This window comes from Trichoderma virens (genome assembly GCF_000170995.1).
Source record: "Trichoderma virens Gv29-8 chromosome Unknown TRIVIscaffold_5, whole genome shotgun sequence".
Taxonomy (NCBI): domain Eukaryota; kingdom Fungi; phylum Ascomycota; class Sordariomycetes; order Hypocreales; family Hypocreaceae; genus Trichoderma; species Trichoderma virens.
The window spans coordinates 2,920,747-2,945,690 of NW_014013744.1; the positions used below are offsets into that span (position 1 = coordinate 2,920,747).

A 24,944-nucleotide genomic window follows, 5' to 3' on the forward strand; every position below is an offset into this window, starting at 1 on the left:
TAAGAACATGAAGCACAAGCACGTTGCCTTGGATTCCCTCATGCGCATTTTAAGAAGGATATCAAGGGCATTGCCTATAGGACAATCTAGAGGCGTATAGCCACAATCGTGGTCTTACATTAGGCTCAATTTGGGCCGTGGCCACTGTTCCGAGCCAGCTGAACATGCAATGCAACATAAGAAGCAATGCTGTGGAGACATTCTCTAGTGTCTCGGTGCCCAGCGAATAAAGGAGAGAAAATAGCATATGATCACAGAGATATTTGCTTCGAGTCGGAATTGATGGATGGGCCTCGACTTGCGGAGATTGATGGCCATAGCCTGCTATCAATCGCCACGGGATATTTTATGGGAGGGATGCCCTCCTTGCCGATGCCCGAATATAGCAACACATTTACTCTCACGATTATTGCAGGGCGTGGAGTTGCGCCAATGCTCAGATAACTCGGCTGTGGGATTCGTTCGGATCGCGACGTTTTGTGGTGTTGCGATTCATTGATGTCCTACCAGAGAGGAACACGTGTTTGTGTGCAACGTAATATACTTTATGAAGGGATTCCAAGACATGCATTTAGAGCTACGCTTTGATACATGTACACAGAATGGTACGAGTATCCCGCCTGGGTCCCTCCCTCGCATACGGTATTGTAACAGTCCTGCTATTGGCTAAATATAACCCGAAGGCCCCGTCATCATAACTCTGGATGTCTTACACCCCTCCCATTTCCCCCTCCCGCCCCTCTTCTGATGTGCATAGGTGTAATACTCAGCTACTAAAGAGTCTGCAAGATGATGAAATAGCTAGTGAGTTACTAGCAACCGCATTCATCTGAACCACTTATTTATTTAAATGGCATCTCCTTGTATCTGACTCTTCTTGTCTTGCCTATCCTGCCTGCGTATTCCCTTTGTGACGGTCTATCTCTTGAAAGCCTACATTGCATAGCCAAAGCATCACAAACAGGCTAGGGAACTTGAGTTATACACAACTCATGATCCAGAGAGAGCAGTATACTGGACTGCATCACTTGGGTCGCACATCAACTTTCAATATTCACCTGACCTGCTATTAGCAATAATCTGAGTGCACGATGGTTACAAAAAGCCAACCCACAGTGCAGCCTACCCTACCAAGGCGCCCAAAGCCTGACGATCATCCTGGTGCAGATGTGGGCAGCAAGTCTACTGGAGGTCCTTCGATTACTTCATCCAGGATCCCTACGATATCTCAAGTTGATGCTTCCGCTTTTTCGAGCGGAAAGGGGGGCGGCGCGTTAAGATCCATCGATCAGAAATTTGAAGTCAACCCTTGCAACGGAACTCTTACCTTAGATCTGCCGTTACATCTTACGCAAAGCCGGCACAATTTCCACCCAGAGCTCAATCTCTCTTACAACTCGGGAGCTGGAAATGGCCCTTTCGGTATCGGTTGGAATCTATCGTTCAATAGCATAACACGCAAAACCACTTTAGAGATCCCGCGCTACAACGGCTCAGATACGTTTCTGCTATCTGGCTTTGATGACTTGATTGAAGATGGTGAGCGGTTCCTGTACTCAGCATCTCTTGGCAAATATGCTGTTCAGAGATACCGCCCCAGAGTCGAGAGCGGCGACAAAATGCGCATTGAAAGGTTCACAAGCACAGAGGACGAGAATGATGTGTTTTGGAGAACAATTTCCGTCAACAATGTGACAAGCTTCTACGGCCGAGATAACCAATCTCGGGTTATGGAAACATCTGAGTCTGGTGCCAATCGAGTATTTTCGTGGCTGCTTTGCGAAATCCATGATCCTCTTGGTAACGCCATGCTGTTCTCTTATAAATCGGAGAACGATGATGGGATTCGTACGCCCGATGGCTCCCTTCCTATCTGGGAGGCCAAGAGAGAGCCATCCACTCGCACGCGAGCCAGATATCTTAAATCGATCAAATATGGCAATGCCACCCCAACCAGAGACTTGGAGTCGTGGCAGATCATACCAGCTTCTAGCCAGGAGAAATGGATATTTGAGGTGGTTTTCGATTTTGGAGAGCACGATCCTGTAAAGCCGACAACTAGTGAAACAAAAGCTTGGGATGTCCGGAAAGATTCATCTTCGAGTTTCTCGGGCGGCTTTGAGATACGCTCATACCGCCTTTGCAAGCGCATACTTTTGTTTCACCATCTTCCAGGGAAGCTGCCACTTGACGACTATCTAGTGTTCTCCTATAACTTTCAATACGATGAAGCACCGTCAGGGTCACTCCTTAGCTCGCTCACATCTACCGGTCATCTTTGGAATGAGGAGAATAAGTCTTACGATTCACAAAGCTTAGCACCATACACCTTTGTCTACGAAAAAGTCCCTCCGGTAGATTCTCTTCCGCTAAAAACCATGAAAGTGGAATACCTGCAGACTATTTTAGTGAACAAACCAAACGCCCAGACTCATTGGATCGATCTCAATGGCGAAGGTTCGCCAGGATTCCTGATCCAAATTGACGGAGCATGGTACTACCAGCGAAATGAGAATGCCATCAACATGGCCACCGATGACGACGGCGACAGCAGCGATGCAGAGGAGACCATGCCTGCTTCGCCGCACGAGTTTGGACCAGTCCAACTTGTTCAGTCATACCCTTCTGTTAGAGACTACAGTGCCTCGTACTTTGAAGATCTCGATGGCAATGGCCACCAGGACCTTGTACTGTGCGATGAAACGGGCCGCACTGACGGTTACTACGAGTGCTACTCCAAGGATGAGTGGGAAAGTTTCAAGCCCTTCCCTTCGCGTCTTAACTTTGACGCTACCGACAGCTCTCTTCGTAGGGTTGACTTGACTGGTAACGGTCGAAGGGATGTGCTTTGTAGCATGGACAACGGCATCGCCTGGTACCAGTCATTAGGCAAAAATGGATTCGACTTCGGAGGAGCCTGTAAGGGTCAAGATGGCATCCAGATGATGATATCACATGATGATAAGAGTGCACTCTTCTTTGTGGACGCTACTGGTGATGGTTTGGCGGATGCTCTCAAAATCTCCAATGGACACATTTCCTATTGCCCAAACTCGGGCTATGGCCGGTTTGGAACCGAGGTTGTCATGGGAAATTCGCCTATATTTGACTCCGAGGATCAATTCACGTTCCAGAGACTTCATCTCACGGACATAGACGGCAGCGGGACTACAGATCTGGTATACCTCACTTCAGGAGGAGGGGCCGTTGCCTACTTCAACCTCTGTGGGAATGCATGGAGTGATGGAGTGCCCATTGATTGCTTCCCACAAATAGATAACCTGTCTTCGGTCTTTTCTCTGGACCTTTTGGGAAACGGAACCTCTTGCCTTTGTTGGGCTGGGCCTGGCAATACAATTGCCGATGAGTTTGTCATTTCATATCTTGACCTTACCAGCGGAGTAAAACCACACCTATTGAAACAATGGTCGAATGGTATTGGCCTCAATACTTGTGTCAAATATACCCCGTCAACCAAGTTTTATCTCCAGGATGAACGTCAGGGCAGACCGTGGAAATCCAAGCTTCCCTTTCCAATACATACGGCCAGCCGCCTCGTGGAGAGAGATGACATTGCCTTGTCAGTTCGAACCACAAAGTTTCGTTATCATGATGGTTACTTTGATGGTCGTGAGAGAGAGTTTAGAGGATTTGGAATGGCAGAGAAGTGGGAGTATGAGGAATTCACAATCAATCGAGAGAGAAAGAAACTCAAAACGCCAACCTGTTACACGAAGGAGTGGTACCACACAGGGGCCCAGGAAATGGGTCTTGGCCCATCTAACTCGGACACATTCGATCAGAGCCGGTTTCAGTCAAGCATTCCCCAGGATTTGCCTCATGACAAATACTACGACGCATACAGAGCCTTGAAAGGACGGCAGCTGCGCTCTGAGGTTTACGGACAGGATCAATCTGCTGCCGCCGATATACCATACACTGTCGCTGAAAGTTCGTACGACGTTATTCTCCTTGGTGACGCCAAGACCTTGGATCAGCCGGTGACCTTTCGGGTGCAACCACGTGAATCGCTTGTGGCTCACTACGAGAGGGGACAAGGCTTGCCACGTATAGAACACGAGCTCACCGTGAAGACCAACCTGTACGGAGATATCACCAAGTCCATGAAAGTCTACTATGGGAGGCAAAATAGCCCACCCTCTACGACTGAGACTCAAGCTGCTCAACAGAATCACCACATAATCTATACTGAAATTGACTATACAACGAAGGTTGACAGCGAAGGCGATGCTGACTGCTATTACAAGCCTATGCCCTCTGCAACAACCATCTCTCATATAAATGACTCCCCAAAGCCCCAGCTATTTGATATCGAGGAAGTTAGAAGCAAAGAACTGGGTGCTGTTGGGGGGACTGTTCATGCTGGCCAACGAATGAGAACATATTACCGAAGTCAAGATCTGTCACGTCGGTTGGAATTTGGCGTCTTTGAGAATTTTTCCATTGTCGATCAGCAATTCCAACTCGCCATGGACAAATCCATGTGCGAAAGCCTTGTTAAAGACAAGGGCTTTGTTTTCTACCCACAAGATATGCTCTTCAGCACTTGTGGATACGTCGATATCTCTAAAGACGGATGCGCATGGATCCCATCGCCTGAAGTCCTGTGGGAGGCCGGCGATGGCGACGACGTTCTCAAACACGCTCGCAGGACGTTTTTCACTCCAAAGAAGTCCCGGGATGCTTTTGGCAACGTCTTTGAGGTCAAGATGGATGATTACAGTACCTTGCCGGTCCAGAGCATTGACTCGATGCAGAATATTGCAACAGCCGAGAACGACTACCGGGTCATGCAGCCCACCCTGGTGACGGATGCCAATGGGAACCGCACTCAGGTGATCTATGACGCCTTGGGTGAGGCAGCAGCCCTGGCTCATATGGGCAAAGTCAGCGAGTCTGTGGGTGACTCGCTAGACGAGACACCTCTCATTGTCTCCGAGAGTGAAATACGGTCCTTTATCAGCGAGCCATCTCGCGCTGCCGCAGCTACACTGATCGGCAAAGCGGGCAGTCGTACACTCCATTGCAGATCGAGGCTCACTCTCCCCTCTTCGGAGAAGATACTACCAACATTTCGCCTAGATTTGGCTCGCACTGAGCATGCTATGACAGATCAGGCTAACCCAGATGACCTTGGCGATATTCTTGTCAGCATCACCTATCTTACAGGACGAGGTGCAGAGTCTCAAGAGGTTAGGCTCGTGGATTGGGACGGTGTGGATAATAAATGGCGTGTTACAGACAACACAGTCCAGGACATCGAAGGGAGGACGATACTAAGCCTAGAGCCTTATTTCTCTTCAACTCATCTTTGGCAGTCACACATCGAACTGGAGTGCCCTTTCCAGCTTTCTTTTCTAGATGCATTACATCGAAGTGTCGGCACTCTCCATCCGGATCACACTTGGACTAAACAATGCCTCAGCCCCTGGACAAGTACGTCGTATGATACAGGCGATACCATCCTCGTGGCGGATCCCAGATTAGACCAAGATGTCGGCTATTATTTCGCCGCTTTGGACCCGAATTTGTTTTTGCCAACTTGGTATGACCTACGATCCCACGCAGGAGACAAACCATCACAGGATGCTGCTGCTAAATCGGCCGAATACGCGAATAAACCTCGTACTACTCATTTTGACAGCCGCGGTAAGGCCATCGAGATGGTAGAGCAAGGTGAAAGTCACCAACGTTCAGTTCGCTCAGAATACGACGTGTTTGGTGATAGAGTCGCCGAGGTTGATTCCCTAGGTCGTCAAGTAGAAAGAAGAGAGTTTGACGTCCTCGGTCGCTTGTTGGCTAGCCACAGCATGGACTCAGGAGTGCGGGCAGTAGTGCTTGATAGTGCTGGCAAGCTTGTATTGGAGAAAGACGGTGCTGATAGACAACAACGCCTGGTATATGATGCACTTCAAAGGAAGACGCAAACACGAGTGCTGGACCCAAAAACACAGAGCGAGGTGCTGTGGAGCGAGATATCATACGGTGACCAGCAGGCAGATGCTGCGTCGAAAAATCTCCGTCTGCAGGTGTTTCAGGTCTCTGATCAGGCTGGATTGCATAGAAACGCTATCTATGATTTCAAGGGCAATTGCTTGTCCACCGACACGTATCTTGCGCTAGAGTATCGAACTACGTTGGATTGGCAAGGAAAAGTCGAAATACAAGAGAAGCCTCACACATCGACATCTATTTTCGACGCCTTGAACCGTGCCAAAATAACGATCGACGCAGTTGGACGAGTTTCTAAGCGCACGTTCGATCTTACCGGTGGCCTCAAGGCCCTGCACTCTTCAACTTCTGAAGCCGCCGCAGCTTTAACGAAAGCCGATGCTTCCTGGTTATGTCATGTGTCTAATGCCGTGTATGCTGCTGATGGTCAACCCCTTCAGGTAGACTATGGAAACACTTCCCATTGTGCCTACACATACGACGAGAATACACGCCAGCTGACGCGGAGGCGGACCTGGAGAGATGATGGCACCGTGCTAGAAGATCTGACCATGGTGTATGAATGTCTAGGTCGAGTCTCGAGCATTGAAGACGCTGCTCAGCAGACAGAATTCTTCCGAAACAAACAAGTCGTTCCGGTGAAAAATTATCATTACGACGCTTTTGGGCGACTGGTAAGCGCAACGGGCCGTGAAACAGTTGAGGCCGGGGCCAACATATCCCGCAGCTTGCGGCAGGTCTTATCTCCCAAATACCAAGCGTTGCCCTTTGAGCAGTCCACCGAGGTTTGCAACTATGTCGAAACATACATCTACGACGACGAAGACAACATCCTTTCCGTAGATCATCAGTCATTAGACGCATCTATTAGCGGTTGGACGAGAATCTATCACTACAACGAACCAAGCCTGCTAGAGCCGACCAAAAGTAACAATCGGCTTAGCAATACCCAGATTGCTGGCCTGACGGAGCAGTACAGCTATGATGGCGACGCTGGAAAGAATGGATGCATGACGTCCATGCCGGGATTTTCTCGATTGGGATGGGACCGTAACAACAAGCTCCAATACGTCGCACGGCAGAAGGTCAATGACGGCGTCCCAGAGACGACTTGGTACGTCTATGGTGAGGGCGGACGAAGAGTACGCAAGGTAACGGACGCTGTGAGTGCCGAGGGCTCCGAGCCGCGAAAGCTAAAGGAAACCATCTTTCTCGACTCTCTTGAGATTTACCACACGTATCAAGGTGATGGCCTGACGGTTAAATCAACCACAAATACCTCCTTAATCAGCCCGACGGAAACTCAGGAGGGACCAGCTGTGGTCAGCATCGAAGACCCGATCCTGGTTGCAGACAAATCAAAGGCGGCAGCCACCCCGTTGTTTCGCTACCATGTAAGCACCAGCTTGGAGACTGATGAAAAGGCCCAAATCATCTCGTACGAAGAGTACAGCCCATTCGGCGTGTCGGTGCTGCAGGCCTGCAAATCTGACATCGAGGCACCACGGAGATATCGCTTCGCTGGGTATCGGCGTGATAATGAGAGTGGCTTCTACACCTGTGGCGCCAGATACTACGCGCCTTGGCTCGGACGCTGGACATCATCTGACCCATTGGGTACCATTGACGGATACAACGTGTATGCGTATGTGCGAAATGACCCCGTCAACTGGGTAGATCCTGATGGTACCACTGGCAAAGACAAAGACAAAGACATGGGTGCTGGACATAGCAAGGAACGCCGTGGCGGCATGACGGACTGGTATGGGCAGCACAGCAATCATGAGGAGACTGCAAAATTGCGTCTTGCAGTAGAAAAGGCAGAAAAGAAGCAACAAAGCCTCAAAACCAGGGTCAAAAACAACTTGGAGGAGAACAAAGCATTGTACCCGATAAAAGCCGCCAAGACGGGAGTAAACTTTGGCATATCGTTAATACCTGTGCCATATCTCCCTTCCGTGTTAAAATTCGGCGTGAACCAAGCAGTCGGTTATGGGGAGGGCAAGATTAAGAAGAAGATTAAGACCGAGAAGACGATAAGGAGGATGGCAGACATGGCGTCTACAGTTGAGCAAGCCGCTAAACAAGACGTTTATAAACAAATTTTCGCCATCGATGAAATGCCAGGCCTTTCTAAGGAGGAGAGATATGACCTTATCATGAAACATATTACGGAGAACGCCTATCTAGATCCAAATCGCGAACAGACACGACAGCAAGAGGAAGAGGACAGAGCACAAGACGAAGGGGCTGTCGGGGGACATAGTGACGACGACACTCTTGTAGGAGACAATGATGATTGGGTTAAATATGAAGAAGAACCTCGGCCAGGTGGTTCGCGACGCTCCGCCGAAAGGGAAGAAAGAGCTCCCAGACCGCTTCGGCGTGAGTCATATAGAGCTGCTATGAGAACCCGGAGTTCGTCATATACAGCTGCTATGAGAAACCCTATCACCCACTAAGCCAGAGGGGTAGGGGGGTATCGAGGAGAGGTGAAATGAAGGGAGATCAAAGTGTAAGTAGAACCCATCGACAAAACACACAAGACAAGGAGCTCACAGTCGAGTTTAGAACCATCAAAGAGTCGCCTTGAACGAGATTCAAAGGGTATCTCTGCAGCGTATGGTCGAATTGTGGAAGTCCTATAGAAGATGAACATTTCAATTATTGTTTCCATAATCCGTTTCATAAACAGAGCTATTTCTCCATTTTCTTTTTGTAGACCTTGGGCTATTCGTCCACTTTATGCCTGTTATGTCACTGTCAAGAGTATATATGTGATTTTGGTGTTTAACTTGGCCGTAATCTATCTATTACAAGCCCGCCTAAAATACCATAACTAAACCACCTAATATATAGGTATCCATGTACCTGAATGGTGGGGTAATCAGTACCTAGACTAATATAGTAATCGATCCTTTTCGCATCCGACGCATGTGAAAGAGCGGAGAAAGTCGTGAGCTGCTAACATCGCCGATCTTCGATCGTTCGTATGCCGGGTTTCTGGCATAAAGCACCCGCGGGAAGAGTGGATACGGCTTAAAGTTGAGGATGCTCGACTTCAGTTATTTTCGATGCCGGTGGTACATTGCGGCGACAGTGCTCTACAAACTAATGGTTTCAATGGCCCTGAATGCCAATTTCCGTCCGTTTCAACTTCATTAAAGCATGTCCCAGTTGGCCCATGTTCTGACCGGAGCTATGCCTGTTATAATGTAAGCCCTAGACTACTCTGTGCCTTCATTCGGGTTGCCGAATATGGGTGTGTTTAGGTGAATACCCGGCACAGGCAAGCTAATGGAGCGTCTAGTGCTAAGTGACCGGTTGGTAGCCCTGCTTAGAGCCCAGACCGAGAAATTCATTACCGACCTTGAGGGATATATCCCTGGCGTAGGATCAGGTAAGCGTAGGAGTGCTAAACAGGCGTCAGCGGCTTATAAGAGACACGTACATCTCCCATGTGGTCCCTGCCTGCGTCACGTATACTATCTGGTGGTGTATTTCCCCTGCAGGTAATTCATCTGGGGAGGTTTGTAATGTGCAATTGAACATGGCGTCCTTGTCTGAAAAGTACACGCTTCTACGGGAGTCTAGTATGCCAACCAACGCCACCGACAATCAATGAGCAAACTAACATTTAGTGTAAATAGGCATCTACGACCGCATGTTCTACTGCTTCCACCGCATAGGCGTCCAATCGAACATTATTGTCTCAACAAAGTATTCATCTCATGAGGGAACCTTGTCGGATAGTGCTGTTTACGCCGCTCTTGCAACTGTAATTAAAGCACACCCAGCCTTATGTGCCATTGGTGTGAGGTTGCCATCGTCCAGGCCTGGAAAGCATAGTCTCCATCGTGCATTACTCCACAAGATTGACTTGCAACAATGTGTGGTGTTCATGGATGACGACGAAGCTACGGAAGTTGACTCAACGATTCTTGAGAATGCCCACAACCAGTGGGATTGGACCGACGATGAACCAGACACTCCTTGGTGGAAAGTGCTAGTTGTGGGAAGAAAACACGTCGTGTTTGTGTACCATCATTTTGTTGGTGATGGCATGTCAGGCAGCGTATTTCATCGCGAGTTTCTCGCCGCCCTCAACTCTTTACCTCTGGATCCGAAACCGATGCAAACACAGATCCCACTCACTTGGACTTCCACCATTCAGCACCCACCTGAGCCTACCGATCATTCAAATGTTAGGCCATCTATTCCTAGACTACTCTGGAAGATGATGATCTGGTTTCTCCTCCGCCTCTTCTTTAGTGAGAGACTTCTCTTCTATGATCTTCCCAAATCCCGACCATATGTTCAAGCAGCAGCGGCGAAAACTGTCTACACAAACCGAACAATCACCAGAGTTTCGAGCTACCGCATACCCTCACACAAGATGCGTACCGTGCTCTCTGCCTGCCGTGCGAATCAGACAACCTTCACTCCCCTACTTATTACCTTGCTGAATCTCACTTTCGCAACTGATTTTTATCCCCGGGCAAAGTTTGGATCGTCGCGATTCGCCTTTGACCTTCGACCTTATCTCCCAGCGGCCCAATTTGGCGACTTGGCTCGCACCGGCACTGTGATGAATGCCGCCGCAGGTTCGGCACTTATTGATCAAATGGAGCCTTACCGCAAGGCTGTTGCACAATATAGCGACTCAAAGGAGGACGTCGGCAAGGTTTCCTTATTTCGAAGTGCCGTATGGAAGCTGGTCCGAGAATACAAGTCAAGGATGGACGGTGATATTCGTGGGTCTATCCAGGACTGGATGGCGGGTACACTGATAGGGAGTGATATCGAGGATTTCATGACCACCTCGATGCCAAGGATAGGACAGCTAACCAGCGATACATATCTGGTGTCCAATATCGGCGCTTTCTCGAACTATCCGAAAGATGCTGCGGCGACCAGCGGGACAAAAGAAAGCTGGTCTATTGATGATATGCAATTCTCAGCTGCCGCGACAAACGGAAACGCAGGGTCTCGCGGTGTTATCTTCAACGTTGCTGGCGTGGCCGGTGGCGACACAGTGATCAACGCCTCATTTGAGGACGGTATCATGGGCAGGGAGACGGTAGAGGCAATTCTGGAGAAGGCAATTGAAAAGCTGGATTTGCTTTTAGATTAATGTAGCGCAGTACAATATCCAAGTTTGATCGATTACTATTCATGAGAAGATGAGTCCTTCTGGGCCGAATACTTAATTCTGAGGACAAGTTACATGTATGCAATCATGTATCTTGTACACATATCTATCATTGCAAAGCCGCCTCACTCAACAATCCAAAGTGGAATGAGGCCGACTGCATGTAATCACTTTAGAAAGCAGGATGAGACTCATCACCAAACGGTTATGACGAGAATATCCTCACTATCCTTCAACAATTCGAGCGCTTCCGTAGCTCAGTTGGTTAGAGCTTCGTACTAATACTAGAGCTTCGGTTCAAATATTGGTAATGCGAAGGTCGCAGGTTCAAGCCCTGCCGGGAGCAAATGCCCCAGATGCGTTTCGAACACTTCTTTTTTTGCAAAATTTTGCTTTTTTAGTGTTTTTAGTATGAAGTTATATTGCTGTGGGAAAAGCACACCATCTGCCCCTCTGTGGGGTTTTGCCATCTTTCAAATCGATCCGAATGAGGCTTGTCCCAGTTAGGCCTTCGTTCCGGTGCTATACTCAGATGACAAGCCGCTATATTTTAGTGCATCTGTCTCCATTTTACAGCGGATATCCCACTATACCAAGACAGGTGCACCACTAAACCAACATCGCTATTTGTGAAGAGCTCAGCTATTGATTGATTTCTCGTTTGGAAAATGAAAATGATTTCACGACTGCAATACATTCACTTCTAACAATCGCAAAATAGTTGCATGAAATTTCCTATCTCTCCCCCCCCTTCATTCGGGATATATTTGTGTTTGTTCAATTTCGTGTAACAAGCGGCCTCCAAGTTTGTGGACGCAATACATAGGGCAGCTTCTGAAACTTACATACATCTACCTATAGGTTAGCAGCCCTCGACTTTGGAAAAACACATCATGAGTCCAGTCTTCATACCAGTACTCTCGTGAAATGAATACCCAACAAACAGGTTGCACTTGGGCTGTGACAAACACATGCCCTTTGTTTCATATCTCATCTGCCAAATCCATCCAGAAAGGCACCGTGTCCATGAACCCGTGATGATGCCCTTTCGCAGCCTCTCTTGTGTCACCTCGTCCAACATTGATGGCGTGTCCGCACTGACACCAACTCGCCTTACCTGCCTCTTCCGCCGCTTGGACGATGCTGGACACTGTCAAGCAATGCCCTGGGGATGTAACATGTAAGCGGCACCGGAAAGCGGATTTGCTTCGCCTTTGCCCAACCGGACATGAAGCCCGTCTGTTAAGGTTAAAAGACAGAGCGAAAATCCGGCCTGCAGCAAGGCGAGTTGCAGCAAATGACCACGTCCACGGCCTTTTGACTCATTTGTTCAATTTTCCCATTTCAATATTCATAGAGACGGACGTCTATATCGCAAACCTCTTACAATAGCCATGGAAAATGTCTGCTGTGATTACAGCCTTGCACGATGATCTCATGTGGGCGAGAGGGGCGTCCTGACATGTACGGTCTGGGAATCCGTCTCGGAATCTATCTCCAGTGGTTTGGCGAGATTCTTGTCGAATTCTTTGACGAAGCAGACGTCTCAGACATTCGATTGCTGGGCCTGCTTCTGTCTGGCGCCATTGCTCTGGCGTTGCTTGTCGAGATTGTGGATCAAAATGTCCAAGCAGCAGACATTTACATTGTGCTTCAGCTCGCTGGTGGCTCATACATCTTTCTCGCACCAATGTACGTCTGGAGAGCACTCACATGCTGTGATCGAAAATGGGATCCGTTGAAGTGGACGAGAGAAATCTACATGCCGGTCTACGGTGTTTCGACCATGATGCTTATGGTAATCATATCAGCTCTGCAGCTCTGGTTCTTTAGCACCTATATGCCGACCAAGGGGCGCCATTGCGATTATTACGGCTTCTTCTTCACCAAAGTCAGGCTCGATAACGTCGCATTCATCGTGGTCAATATTGCCTTGCACATCATCGTTATTCTGGTGTGCGTTGGCATTGCTCTATCATATACAGGCTTTTGGGATGGACAGTTTCGAACACGCAGACATCGACGTCGAAAGAAGCATCATCGAAGACAGTTAGTTAGCCTCCCCTCTCAAAGCCTATGTTGGTACCCAGTAATGCATCTGACAGGGACGCATCAGGCCAGAGCAGGATACCCAAGAACGCATGGTAAAACGGGAGCGCGCCAGACAAGAGCAGAAACATCTCCTACGCACCATGCGAAGCATATCTAACGTAGTTGTCTGTGGACTTCATATCACCGCCATTGAGCTGACAATACGATGGAACCAGTTTGACAATATCGACGGAGTCAACACCAGTGGGCAGACCATTCCGCTCCTGGTGAGCATCGGCATCCTGATCCGTCTCATTGTATCTCACTATGCAGTCCAAGCCGGCGGGACATCGACGAGTGCTGGGTCTCGTTCTCGACCCGTCGGCTCTGGCGGAGGAGGATCGAACCAGCAAGCTCCAGCCCCGGATTCAACTCCTCAGATGGGCGATTTAGACGAATTCATAGCTGGAATCACTTTGGACAACGTGAGCGAGTATTTCGCCCATGGTTCGGAAGCCTACTGGTACGCCAGGACGGCGATCCAAAGGCGTGAGGCTGCAGAACAGGCTGCGGCGAGGGATCGGTTGGCGGCAAGAGGAGTAGTCCCTCGACCAGCACGGATTTATTCGAGGGGCGTGACGATTACGCAGGAGGTGTAAGGTGGAGAGAGAAGACGGGAGTTTATGGTGTTTGGTAAGGACATGGAGGCCGTAGCAGAAAGATCAACCAATACCTTGGAAGACGGCACGTGATTTCAATCCTGTGTAATTTAGATGAATCAGACTCGATTCCAGAACCCGACAGTCTCTTTATTCTTCTTCACAATTGTCGTTTTGTCGTAATACTTGCATTACAGTATCCCAAGTCCGTTTCTAGGCCATCCAGGCCATCAAGGTCTTCTGCTGCCAGGCGCAAAACCGCCTCTGATTCGACAAACCCAGCTGGCGACCCCGCAACGCCGCATCGCCCAAAGTAAACAAATCAGCTAGAACCACCTTTTTTAACTAAGGTAGATCGGACTTGGACTTGAACCTGCCATCGTCATCATCCTCTCAGCTCTTCCTCCATATATCCCAAGTCCACCCTCAGCCATGGACAAGGAAGCAAAAAAACCCTCCTCCAAGACGGCGTCATCGAAAGACAAACGGCCCAAGGACAAAGACAAGGCCAAGGACAAGGCAACGGACGAGTCCAAGGTGCACAAGCTGTCGCTCAAGGGCAGCTCCAGGCTGGTTGCTGAATTTGTACGTCTGACTTGTAGCTCTGACTCCCTTCAATTGGCGCAAATGGACAGCTTCTAACTGCATTATCTTCTTTCCTTCAGTTCCAATACTCGATACACACAATCCTGTACGAAACGAACCCGTCACGCTCTCCCATACGATCCGCATCGAACGAAATCATTGATTGACCTTGCTCTCTTCGTGACAGATTCCAACGAGGCGTCTATCCAGCAGAAGACTTCACAGCGTACGACACACTCCTCCCCAAAGCCCCAAACCATCCGACCAAACAAAGCACCAGCTAATTCATCCCCGAAACCACAGCGTCAAGAAATATGGCCTCAATATGCTCGGTACATCGCCTCTTGCCCCAAGACATCGCTCTCTAAAAAAAGACACACAAACTGACCTTCCGATCCGCGCGCTCTAGTCTCGGCCGATGACCAAGTCAAAGCTTACATCAAGAAAATCATGAGCCAGCTCGACAAGTGGATGGTTGGCGGCAAAATCTCCAAGCTCGTCATCGTCATCACCGACAAGGACACAGGCGAGCACGTCGAACGATGGCAATTCGATGTACGACATCATCCCTCCACCACCCTACAACCCGCAAACCACAGGAATAAAAAGGAAAAGAAGAAGAAACTAACAATCATTTCTCACAACTGCAAAGGTCCAAATCTCAGCTCCGCCCCCAAAATCCAAATCCAAACCCCCCACAGACCCTGCCGCCCCGGCCGCCGAAGAACAACAGCAACAGCAACAAGAAAACACGTCCTCCACAACCCCCCTCTTCGCCGAAAAGGACAAGCCTGAGGCCGAGATCCAGGCTGAGATCGCCGCCATCTTCCGCCAAATCACCGCCTCCGTCACATTCCTCCCCCAGCTCAGCGGCGACTGCACATTCAACGTCCTCGTCTACGCCGACGCGGACAGCGACGTCCCCGTGGAATGGGGGGACTCGGACGCAAAGGAGATTGAGAACGGCGAGAGGGTGCAGCTGAGGGGCTTCAGCACGGCGAACCACCGGGTCGACACCATTGTCAGCTACAGATTGGGGGACTAACGAATCGATAAACTATAATTTGGACTGGTAAAGAATGGGGCGCCAGGTTGGAGTGGTTGTAAGATTACGGCTACGGTTACGAGGCCTCTCCCTTGACTGGCCGTTTGATACGAGACAATGGGCTTTGGTACGGCGTTGAACTGGAATAAATCGGTGCATCATGCAGCTTCACGAGGACCTCTCGCAGGTTAGGGATATATATTGATGAATATTCTCTTGTTGGTATCGATGCCTCTGTGGTATTTCATCTATATCGATTTGCAAATGGGCAAATCCCCATATTCATAACCCCTTAAACCAGCGACCAAACTCATCACCAAACAGTCTCCAAGCGTTACCATACGAACAAAGCAACGCATCAAACGCCCGTCTCTCCCAATGCACCCATCACCTACAAAAACGTATTGACCGCCTCTTCAAGTCCTCTTGAAAAAGTACACATACGCAAATTTGCGCATTTCCTCAACGTCGTGAGCCTCCACCACCTTCTCATCGTTGAAGAGCACCCATGTCGGTGACTCTCTGCCCTCCAAGGACTTTCGAATAAATGCAACGTAGTGGCTGATGAGACGTGTTAGCTTGATAACATACGAGAGACACAAATGTATAGAGACACTTACCCAGCGTGAATACTCGTTCCCTTGTGGCACACAATGGACTGCAGCTGGAATCTTGCCGGCAGTGCTGCGCTTCCAGCAGGCTCCTTTGACGATGTCTCTGCTGCCGCACCCGAGCTCTCATCCTCTGTGATGCCCTGGTCGTCAGGGTGACTGAAGAGCCACTCGACAGCTCGCTCGACATCACCGCCCGTTTCTTTCAGTGCCTTCTTGGCCTGAGGAGCACCGAATCCCATGGCGCCAAGCATCTCAATCTTTTCGGGGTCAGCGGTGCCAGCATCTCCCGACCCGGACCCCAGATCGAGCGGTGCATCAATATCGGTATCGTCAAGGTGTGCAAACAGCCATTCCATGGCTGCGTTTGCATCGGAGTTACCCGTCGCGTGCAAGGCTTTCTCAGCACGGTTCCGCGGAAAGCCCATGGCCTCAAGCTGCGCAACTGCTGTTGCATCCGCTACAAATGCCGGTGCCTTGTTTTCGGGCTCATCGGGCAGTAACTCTTCTGAGGGCTGGAGTCCTTTGGAGATGTATTCATCCAACAAAAATGGCTCGTCTGGGACAATGACAGGGACATCAATCTTGATAGGTACCCAGTTGACAACGGCCATCTTTCGTGCATTGACGGCCAACACGTTGGGGAACGTTTTAAAGAGCGACTGCTTGGTGAAGCCTGCTTTGCTGCCGCACGATGGGCACGTCAGCTCGACTTTCTCGGCGCCTGTAAAGTTGTCCAAACATTCCTTCAGGGTGACTGGCTTGTAGGCGTTGGCTGTCTCGCCCCCCTCGCCTGTCTCCTCAAGCTTCTCCAATGGCACATCGATGAATATGTTGTCCTGTTCATTAGAGCTGTACCTAACTTTGTGGCATCCGAGACACTGGAGCCGCTGCTCTAGGACGAATCGGAACTCGGCGGTGGGATCCTTTTGGTCGGCTTCGTTGTGGGGTGATCGGCTGATGAGTTTGAAGAGATGCTGGAACAGTTCAAAAGCATCTTGCTGTCGCATAGTGGAAAATTCCTCATGGCCTCTGCCAATCAGATGCTTGAACATGGCAGGTGCCAACCCCCTCTGGTAGGCAATCTCAGATCCAGACCCTACGGAGGTATCAGGCTCCGAGTATCGCCCAGATAACAGGCCGTGAGCAATCTTTCTCAGTTGAGTTTCGAGGTCGGCTGCAGGCTCTTGGATAATCGGCAAATCGTTGTCCGCACTGTAGTAGCGCTCCCGGAAAGAGGGCATGTCGAATAGGCACTGGATGATGCTGGCTAGGTAGCAGCTGTTGCCAAGGTTCTTCAGTCCAGTGAGGCCGGGTCCAAAAACAGGCTTCAGCTCATGGCCATCTTCCGTAGTCATGCTAAAGTCCCACTTGAGATTCTGCTCAATCTGCATCTCGGTCAAGCTCTTCTCCGTCTTTTGGCGCTCGGCCAGGATAATTCCCCAATGCGCCAGATGCTCGCCGAGAAGCTCATCGATACGTTCCTCGTCGCATCTATAGCAGTAAATATCTGCGGTACCCTCCGGTGTAATAGATCCGAGCTTGACAGCCACACCATGGCCAGATTCAGTGGCATGGCCCAAGGCGTGCGAGTTGCCGTCAACGCCACCCATCTGCTTCCGGCCACAGCCCAAGTTTCCACATTCCAGGCAAAGCCAAAGGTTCTCTCTCAAATCACAGCCCGAGCAGTGGCCAAGCTCGCCCTGCTCGATCTTGCGGGATGGGTGCTGCTGCATGGTCAAGATGTGCTCACATGTCGTGAGCTCTTGCTCCCACGCTTTCACCTCTTCCTTTCGGGAAAAGGTGTGTGCCTTGAGAATGCCATCGACGATGGGGGCCAGCTTCGCATTACTTATGTCCAGTTCGATTTGGCACTCGATGCATTTGGCGGCAAGGGCAGTGTCGTATCGGTCTTCTTCAGTCTCGGCGGCGATGGCGAGCTTGGTCATCTTGGCAGGAGGTTCGTCACGATGGATCGTCTTCCGGGTGCGGCGGATGTTGAGAGCAAGCGGGTGACCCCAGACTGCATTGTGAAGCAGAGAGTGCTCTCGATCACCGGTGCAGCCGCCGTTGAAGCACTGAAGGCACACATCGAGGCCGCCAGAGTTGTCCTAGAAAGAAAGAGAACAAGATGGTGAGCTCTCGCGGGGTCGCAACCTCAAGAAGGAAGCAGGCAGGCGGTCCAAACACATACAATAGAGTCGAAACATTGCGTGCAGTCTTCCTTGTACACAGACTGCACGGGAGTCGGCGGCTTGAGCTCTATGACGACGAAACATGAGCCTTCTTGAGCTTCACGGCAGCTGGAAGAGCTGCGAAGCTCAAGCTGGCGGGGTAAGGATTTGACGTACCGATAGACTCGAGATGCGGGCACGACATGTCTTTGGGCGGTGGACAGGGAAAATCAGAGAATTGTATCGCGGCAAAGAGTATGGACGGATGGTAAAGCGATAGAGAGGCAGTCGAAGCAGGCGGTTGTCAAATGGAAGAATCAACAGCAAAGTTCTGTCATCGGCAGGCACTCTTTTCGGGAGTTGTTCCAGGAACGTAGTGGCTGTAGCGCAGGGTGAGGGCGCTATCGATTGTGATTAGTGGGTGCGGCAGTGAAGCTCAGCGCCTACCAACAGTTGCCAGGCACCCACTATTCAGGCTGCCCCTCGATGACGGTATCTTCTATAGTAGGAGTAGTGGAGGGGCAAAAATGAAGATTTTGTGTCACCTATATGTAGTTTGCGTCCAGTATCAATAAATCCGCCACTTCATATTGTCATTCCTAGAGTGTGAGAGGCGAGCCTGGGCTGGTCGCTACCTAGTAGTATTATGATACTCTCCAGCTGTTATCCTTCTGCCATCTTGAAACGGTAAATTCAGCAAGTTACTGCTGCTGTACTCCGTAGTGTAGAGCGTCTCTTCATATATGACATCATCCCGTACCCATTCTCGATTGGCAGCCAACAGCGGTCTGGTGTCAATTTACCAAGAACAGACATATAAATGTACAGTCAATAATATTAGATCTGTGGTCGTCAGACTGCGGGGTTGCAATGCTGACTGATTTTTCCGCAGTGTGATTGATTGGTGAGGGTGTACATACACCACGCTGCAAATGCGACGCTGCCCAAAATTAGCAGTGAGATATTGACCAAATGACAATTGCCGATGCCGTCAGTCAAACAATCGCTGTACCAGATATATCAGACAGACACGCCATCATGTTGTTCAAATCATCTACGGGATCGGCGGAACTAGGCGTCCCAAACCCCGAGACAATTCCAACCGGTCCTTATTTATACCGACCGTACTGTACTGTACCATATCCTTTATTACTACTGGGTAGGTACTCGTAAACTCGGAGAATTCAAACTCATTCGCCTTGCACAAGGAATCCTCCCCCATCTCGCCGCCCTCAAGCTACTCTGCATCCAGTAAAACGCGTCGGCCAAAGGGTAATACGGAGCAATGCTAAGGTAGTTGCAGCCCTCCTCGGAGGACGTGTCCAAGTCCGAACCGGCTTCTGAATTTCGCGTCCGTCTGTCGCCAGGCCACGTGACCATATCCCCGTCTCACGTGCATCTTATCAGATTGATTTCCAATCTTTTTGCGGAGCTTTCACCATCATTTACGTATTCGCAAGGAATCTGATAGATGACTCAGCGGTTCTCGCACCCTCATTGGCTGCCAGCTCCGACAAGGACCGAGCTCCACATCTCTACACAGACGTAATGGCCGAGAGGGGCGACGGTTCTGATTGGCCACTTGCCAGACGCACTTGGCCGAAATCGCCATCCGCACCCGGGGCTGCTTTTTTGCTTGATTTTTTGGGGACATTGATTAAGCGACTGCTCCTCACCTTGGACCTTCGTCATTTATTCTCATCTTCATCTCCATCTTCATCCTCACTCTCGCCCTCTCACCCTTCCATACCCAAACCTGCCTGTCGCCTCGCCATCAATCGCCTCAATTCGCCGCAGCTCCCTGAGATCAGCGCACTTCGCTCTCCATCAGCCGCATCACTCCCGAGCAGGCTCTCGTCAGTCTTACAGCTAAACTCCGCTCCGCCCGCCCACACAGAGCAGCACCAGCGCCCTGCGAATCCAGATATTCGCCTCTGTCCAACCCAAATCAGCCAAAACCACCCTCCACAGCCGTTCAAAATGTTCTCCAGAGGCCTCCGCGTCATCTCACGGCAAGCTATTGCTGCCCCCCTCGCCAGACCAGCTCTCGCCGCTCGACAGCTCGCCCCCGTCGCATCCATCGAGGCCAGGCGTTCGTACCACGAGAAGGTGCTGGACCACTACGCGCGGCCGCGAAATGTCGGCTCCATGAACAAGAGCGACTCTGACGTCGGCACCGGCCTTGTCGGCGCTCCTGCTTGCGGCGATGTCATGAAGCTTCAGATCCGAGTCGACCCGGAGACACAGAAAATCTCCGAGGTCAAGTTCAAGACTTTTGGCTGCGGCTCGGCCATCGCCTCCAGCAGCTACCTGACCGAGCTTGTCCGCGGCATGAGCCTCGACGATGCCGGCAAGGTCAAGAACACTGAGATTGCCAAGGAGCTCTGCCTGCCTCCTGTCAAGCGTATGTATCGCCACTTACCACCAAATGGTCTCCAATGTGCTCTTTATTTTTTTGCTAACTCCATGCCGATAGTGCACTGCTCCATGCTTGCTGAGGACGCCATCAAGTCGGCCATTTCTGACTACTACACCAAGAACCCCTCACGGAAACCCACCGATCTGAGCGGCACCGGCATGAAAATGCCGACCGCCGAGGCCGTTGCCGCTTAAGCGCATCGTCGACATCGGTGAGCTTGAAGACGATGAGAAAAAACATTAAAATATCAAAAAAAAAAAAAAAAAAAAAAAAAAAAAGAATGTCCACTCTCTGTTTGCTACGAGCTTCTATTTTCACCAGCAGTGGTACGAGATGAAGAGGAAGCAATACAATCAAACAAATTGTATGTGGGAGTCGGTCGAAGGAAAAAGAGAGAAAGGGAAAGATCCCGTTTGAGAGGCTTTCCCATCGGGATGCTGTTCTGGTTTTGCTTCTTTTTCTCCATTCGCTTTTTTTCCACGGTTAAACGGTTTCGGAGATGAATAATGGAGCGTGTCCACTACTAAAAAAAACAAGTAGTGAAGGGGTTGGGCGAAGAACAAAACGATGTATGTATTTTACTTGCGGCTCTTGAATAGCCGCTTGGGGGAATTCACGACGGCAAGGATGAAACTGTAAAAGTAGAGACGCAAAAGGCTACTCTTAAAAAACATTTGATAACCATTTACCTACTGGTACATTCCCTTCTTCTCCATGCCGTGCTTCCTCTGCTTCATCTTCTCAGCTTCACTCACGACCCCCCAAAACTCGCTCATTTACTTACTCTCTTACCCCAGGAAATCTGCGCTATTGCTTTTCTTAGTCCCAATCCGTTACAGCCGCGGCATGCGCATAGACCTGGGCCGCCAGCGAGGAAAAAAATCTCGCATTTCTTTCCCCGAAAAGTCCGAGCTTGTTCCCGACAACATACCGAATCTGGGCAGAGCGTCCACAAGGGATGGGGGTTTGTTAGATGCCGGGATCGAGCCGAAGATGGACGTCTTGATGCTCGTATACTTTCTTTTACTGTAATGAACTCATCGCTTCTACGCTTCTCATAGTCGTAGTATTAAGGGCAAAGCTGTTGACAATGAAATAAGCTGCTTCAATCTTAATTACTCAGCTATGCAAAGAAAAACTCGTACCATATCCTCTAAACTCTCATGTGTGTATCCCTCTTTCCCTATCAGTTCCAATCGTAGTCTCATCAAGTACTTTATCAACAATCAACTTGTTCGAATGATGAGAGTTTTGCTCCTTATTGCCAACAGACTCGAAGAGCTATAATTGTAGCCAATTCACGTCATTTCTATTAGACACCATTAATATCATCGCTATAGTAAGCGTGAAACAGGTAGATTCCAGGCCGAGAGAGTTATTGCATGGGCTCACAACGCCATTACCACCGGAAACCACTTGCCAATGCTGACCCGTGACAGAGGCTGCGGGCACGAGGCGTGGGCGAACTTTGCGCATGGATGTACTCGTGCGAGTTTCTGTATGGCGACTGTGATTTTGGCGACCGTGTTATTGGCGACTGCACTTTTGGCGACTGTATCTCCGATCTCTGTGCCTTTGACGACTGTACCATTAACGGCTTCATCATTGATAACTGTGTCTTTAAGGACTGTATTTTTGATGATGGTGTCTTTGGCGACTCTCTCTCTGGCGAAGGCGCCTTTAACAACTGTCCTTTGTATGGTAGTGACTTTGACGACTCTCTCTCTCTGGCGAAGGCGCCTATGACATCGGTGGCTTTGACGGCAATATCTTTGACGGCGACGGTGGCTTTGTTGACTGTGTCATTAGCGACGGTGCTTTTAACAGTGGTATTTTTGATGCCTGTCTCTCTGGCGAAGGTGTTTTTGATGACTGTCTCTCTGATGCCTGTCCTTGTAACATTGGTATCTTTGACGACGGCGTCCTTGACGAGGATGTCTTTAATGGCAGTGCCTTTGATAACCGTGTTTCAGATGGCTGGATCTCTGACGTTGCATCCTCTCTCCACCTGCAGTCATAGGCCCATTTCTCCAAGCGGTCTTGGTGAGCGATGGGGATGTTATTGATGGCCAAAAGCATAGAGGCAAATCTTTGCTTCTTGAACTTTTCGGTTAGTCCCATCGCCGGCTCCTCCGTTTCATCTAGGGAAGCGGCTCGCTCATCGTCCTCGTTGTTGCTACATTTGTCACTCAGACTGGCAACCCTGTCACGCCAAGGCAGCGCCAACAAAGACAGAGATTTAAAATGGTCGGCCATGTGCCTCAGCAACTCGTCAGGCTGAGGAAGTGATTCGAGGCAGATGAAACACCATTGCGGTAAGGCTACCAGCTGTCCTCCTTTGAAAATTTCCTCGGCAGACAATAGGTAATAGTTCGCATGCACAGCCTTGTTATGCTTCTGGACCTCTTCCACGGTAGAGAATCTGAATGGCGCCTCATCAGTTGCGCAGCTGTTTGCGTGCTTTGCGTGTGAAGAGCACTGCCACCCTCGGTAGTGAGGCTGGCTAAGATGTCTCTTCCAGGCTGCGAATGAAGAGTACGTCTGCTTAGGCGTTGTGCAGTTCGCAAAGAGACAGAAGTACGGCGCAGGTCTTCCATGAGATGCCGCTCCCAATGCTTCGCATTCTCCCGCACCGAGAATGTCTTGGCCGGCAACATTAGATAACAGTAGGGACACGACTTCTCTTTCTCGCCTCCGACGAGCTTAGGGGGTGGCGGTACGTCGAGCAGCCGTCCGCCTCCGAAACCCTCATCTGCCTCGACAACCGCAGAAGAGGATATAGCTGAGCTTGCCAGTGGCGGCTCGAAGTTTGTCATAATCGACTCCGAAACAAATGTCTCTTTCCAGGCGTGATTGGAAGGGCTATCCGATAATATGTGTGTGTGGTTGATCTTGGGATTCTTGTACACACTGTGGAGCTTATTTTGGTGGCTTCGGAAATATTCCAGTTCCCGTCTGCGGATTGATATAATTGATGAACATCGCTCGAGAAGCGTTAGCCGGTAGCCTTTCTGTTCGTCGTCGAGATCTTCCTCGTTCCTTGAGCTAAACAGAGGACATCTATATTTCAAGGCTTGTCGAACAAAATCTTCAAACTCAGATCCAATATCGGAATGGAGGTCATCAACAGGGGGTTCCATATTGGCACCATTATCTCTTCGCTCTGGAAGAATGGCATCCTGCGTGTCAAAGTAAAGGAGTTCGGGGATCTCTTTCAAGCCATTCCCATACATCTCTCGTTGAGCGCCAAGAGAGAGCTGGTTAATTCTGGTAATCATGTCTTCGACAAGTTCCAGCTTCTTCACTCTCATGCTTTCATCAGAAGTTGACTTTGACAACAGATTTCTTGCAATGGTCAAGACATTTGATCGAGGGGCCGCGAAAATACCACGATATTCCTCACCAGACACTTCTGGAGAACCTTTGAGAACTAAGTTGAAATGCTAGTTAAGAAACATTCCTTCAAGACTTTAGGTCAACTTACTTGCCAAAACGTGTCCGCAGACAATTTTAAGACTTCCTGCCATACCATATCTGAGAGGGGACGTCCGGAGTTTGTAGTCGAGCGACGCGTGCTGCGCTTTAAAGACCCCATGATTAGAGACCCACGCGTTGAGGCGGGCCAGTTGTTCTCCCGCCAAAAACCGGGACTCCTCATCTGTGATTTCTTGACAACAAACGAGGAGCTGGCGTGCTCTTTCAGCCAGGTCTGCAATCGATCCATCCTCCATCATAGGCGCAATAAACTGTGGTGATGACATTATAATCATGAGATGGAGCAAGTGCTGTGTGGGAATTAAATCCTACTTATACCTCGTGTGAGAGGGGGCAATAAAACAAATAAAATCCTTGTTTGGCTGATCCTCATGCTGAATGACTCCTATGTTGGAGGATTGTGCGCCCCAACTCAGTAGCCACAAAGCTTTTCGCCAATGAGGAAGCAGGCAACATGCTAGGCTTTCCGCTTTTGACACCCCGTTTTCTAGTCGGTCAAACGAAGTCTCTGATGTACTTCAGCCTGAACTCTTCACAAGTACCAGGTACATGTAGACATCGTACGTACTATACACGGCTTGTGTTCTCATTTCCAACAAATACCTACCAGGTACCTACCTATAGGTAGTCACCCCTAGTTAATATTAACAAAGAGAACACACAAAGAAAAGACATGCCAACAGTTTCACTTTTATCCTGCTACCCAGAATCATCGAAATGACATATCAAAATATAAAAGATACCAAACAGCCAATATGTGCCATTTTTCTTCTTGTCGAGCATAGCCAGAAGACTATCTC

At 49.7% G+C, this 24,944-nt stretch overlaps 7 protein-coding genes across 7 annotated transcripts; 5 read left to right on the forward strand and 2 right to left on the reverse strand.

Annotated features, from left to right (window-relative positions):
• Nucleotides 1-1,253: 1,253 nt before the first annotated feature.
• Nucleotides 1,254-7,673, forward strand: TRIVIDRAFT_49 (uncharacterized protein; the record flags this gene model as incomplete). Its single annotated transcript, XM_014101927.1, has 2 exons — nucleotides 1,254-5,737; nucleotides 5,825-7,673. Coding segments are annotated over 2 exons (6,333 nt in total), but the record flags the coding sequence as incomplete, so codon positions are not given.
• A 1,958-nt stretch (nucleotides 7,674-9,631) lies between these two features.
• On the forward strand, nucleotides 9,632-11,107 carry TRIVIDRAFT_148982 (uncharacterized protein; the record flags this gene model as incomplete). Its single annotated transcript, XM_014102838.1, has 1 exon — nucleotides 9,632-11,107. A coding segment is annotated over one exon (1,476 nt), but the record flags the coding sequence as incomplete, so codon positions are not given.
• A 1,456-nt stretch (nucleotides 11,108-12,563) lies between these two features.
• On the forward strand, nucleotides 12,564-13,467 carry TRIVIDRAFT_129816 (uncharacterized protein; the record flags this gene model as incomplete). The annotated part of the gene is made up of 2 exons (XM_014102839.1): nucleotides 12,564-13,046; nucleotides 13,300-13,467. Coding segments are annotated over 2 exons (651 nt in total), but the record flags the coding sequence as incomplete, so codon positions are not given.
• A 780-nt stretch (nucleotides 13,468-14,247) lies between these two features.
• TRIVIDRAFT_190957 (uncharacterized protein) lies at nucleotides 14,248-15,445 on the forward strand (the record flags this gene model as incomplete). The annotated part of the gene is made up of 6 exons (XM_014102840.1): nucleotides 14,248-14,400; nucleotides 14,481-14,506; nucleotides 14,588-14,626; nucleotides 14,704-14,732; nucleotides 14,810-14,955; nucleotides 15,140-15,445. The coding sequence occupies 6 exons, from the start codon at nucleotides 14,248-14,250 to the stop codon at nucleotides 15,443-15,445; spliced, it is 699 nt and encodes a 232-aa protein (XP_013958315.1).
• Nucleotides 15,446-15,861: 416 nt separating this feature from the next.
• Nucleotides 15,862-18,435, reverse strand: TRIVIDRAFT_58141 (uncharacterized protein; the record flags this gene model as incomplete). Its single annotated transcript, XM_014102841.1, has 4 exons — nucleotides 15,862-16,006; nucleotides 16,066-18,167; nucleotides 18,251-18,318; nucleotides 18,408-18,435. 4 exons carry the CDS (start codon nucleotides 18,433-18,435, stop codon nucleotides 15,862-15,864), a joined length of 2,343 nt encoding a protein of 780 aa, XP_013958316.1.
• Nucleotides 18,436-19,967: 1,532 nt separating this feature from the next.
• Nucleotides 19,968-20,843, forward strand: TRIVIDRAFT_179489 (uncharacterized protein; the record flags this gene model as incomplete). The annotated part of the gene is made up of 1 exon (XM_014102842.1): nucleotides 19,968-20,843. One exon carries the CDS (start codon nucleotides 20,211-20,213, stop codon nucleotides 20,841-20,843), a length of 633 nt encoding a protein of 210 aa, XP_013958317.1.
• A 1,205-nt stretch (nucleotides 20,844-22,048) lies between these two features.
• Nucleotides 22,049-24,410, reverse strand: TRIVIDRAFT_221367 (uncharacterized protein; the record flags this gene model as incomplete). The annotated part of the gene is made up of 4 exons (XM_014102843.1): nucleotides 22,049-22,541; nucleotides 22,640-23,171; nucleotides 23,231-24,079; nucleotides 24,134-24,410. The coding sequence occupies 4 exons, from the start codon at nucleotides 24,408-24,410 to the stop codon at nucleotides 22,049-22,051; spliced, it is 2,151 nt and encodes a 716-aa protein (XP_013958318.1).
• Between the last annotated feature and the right edge of the window lie 534 nt (nucleotides 24,411-24,944).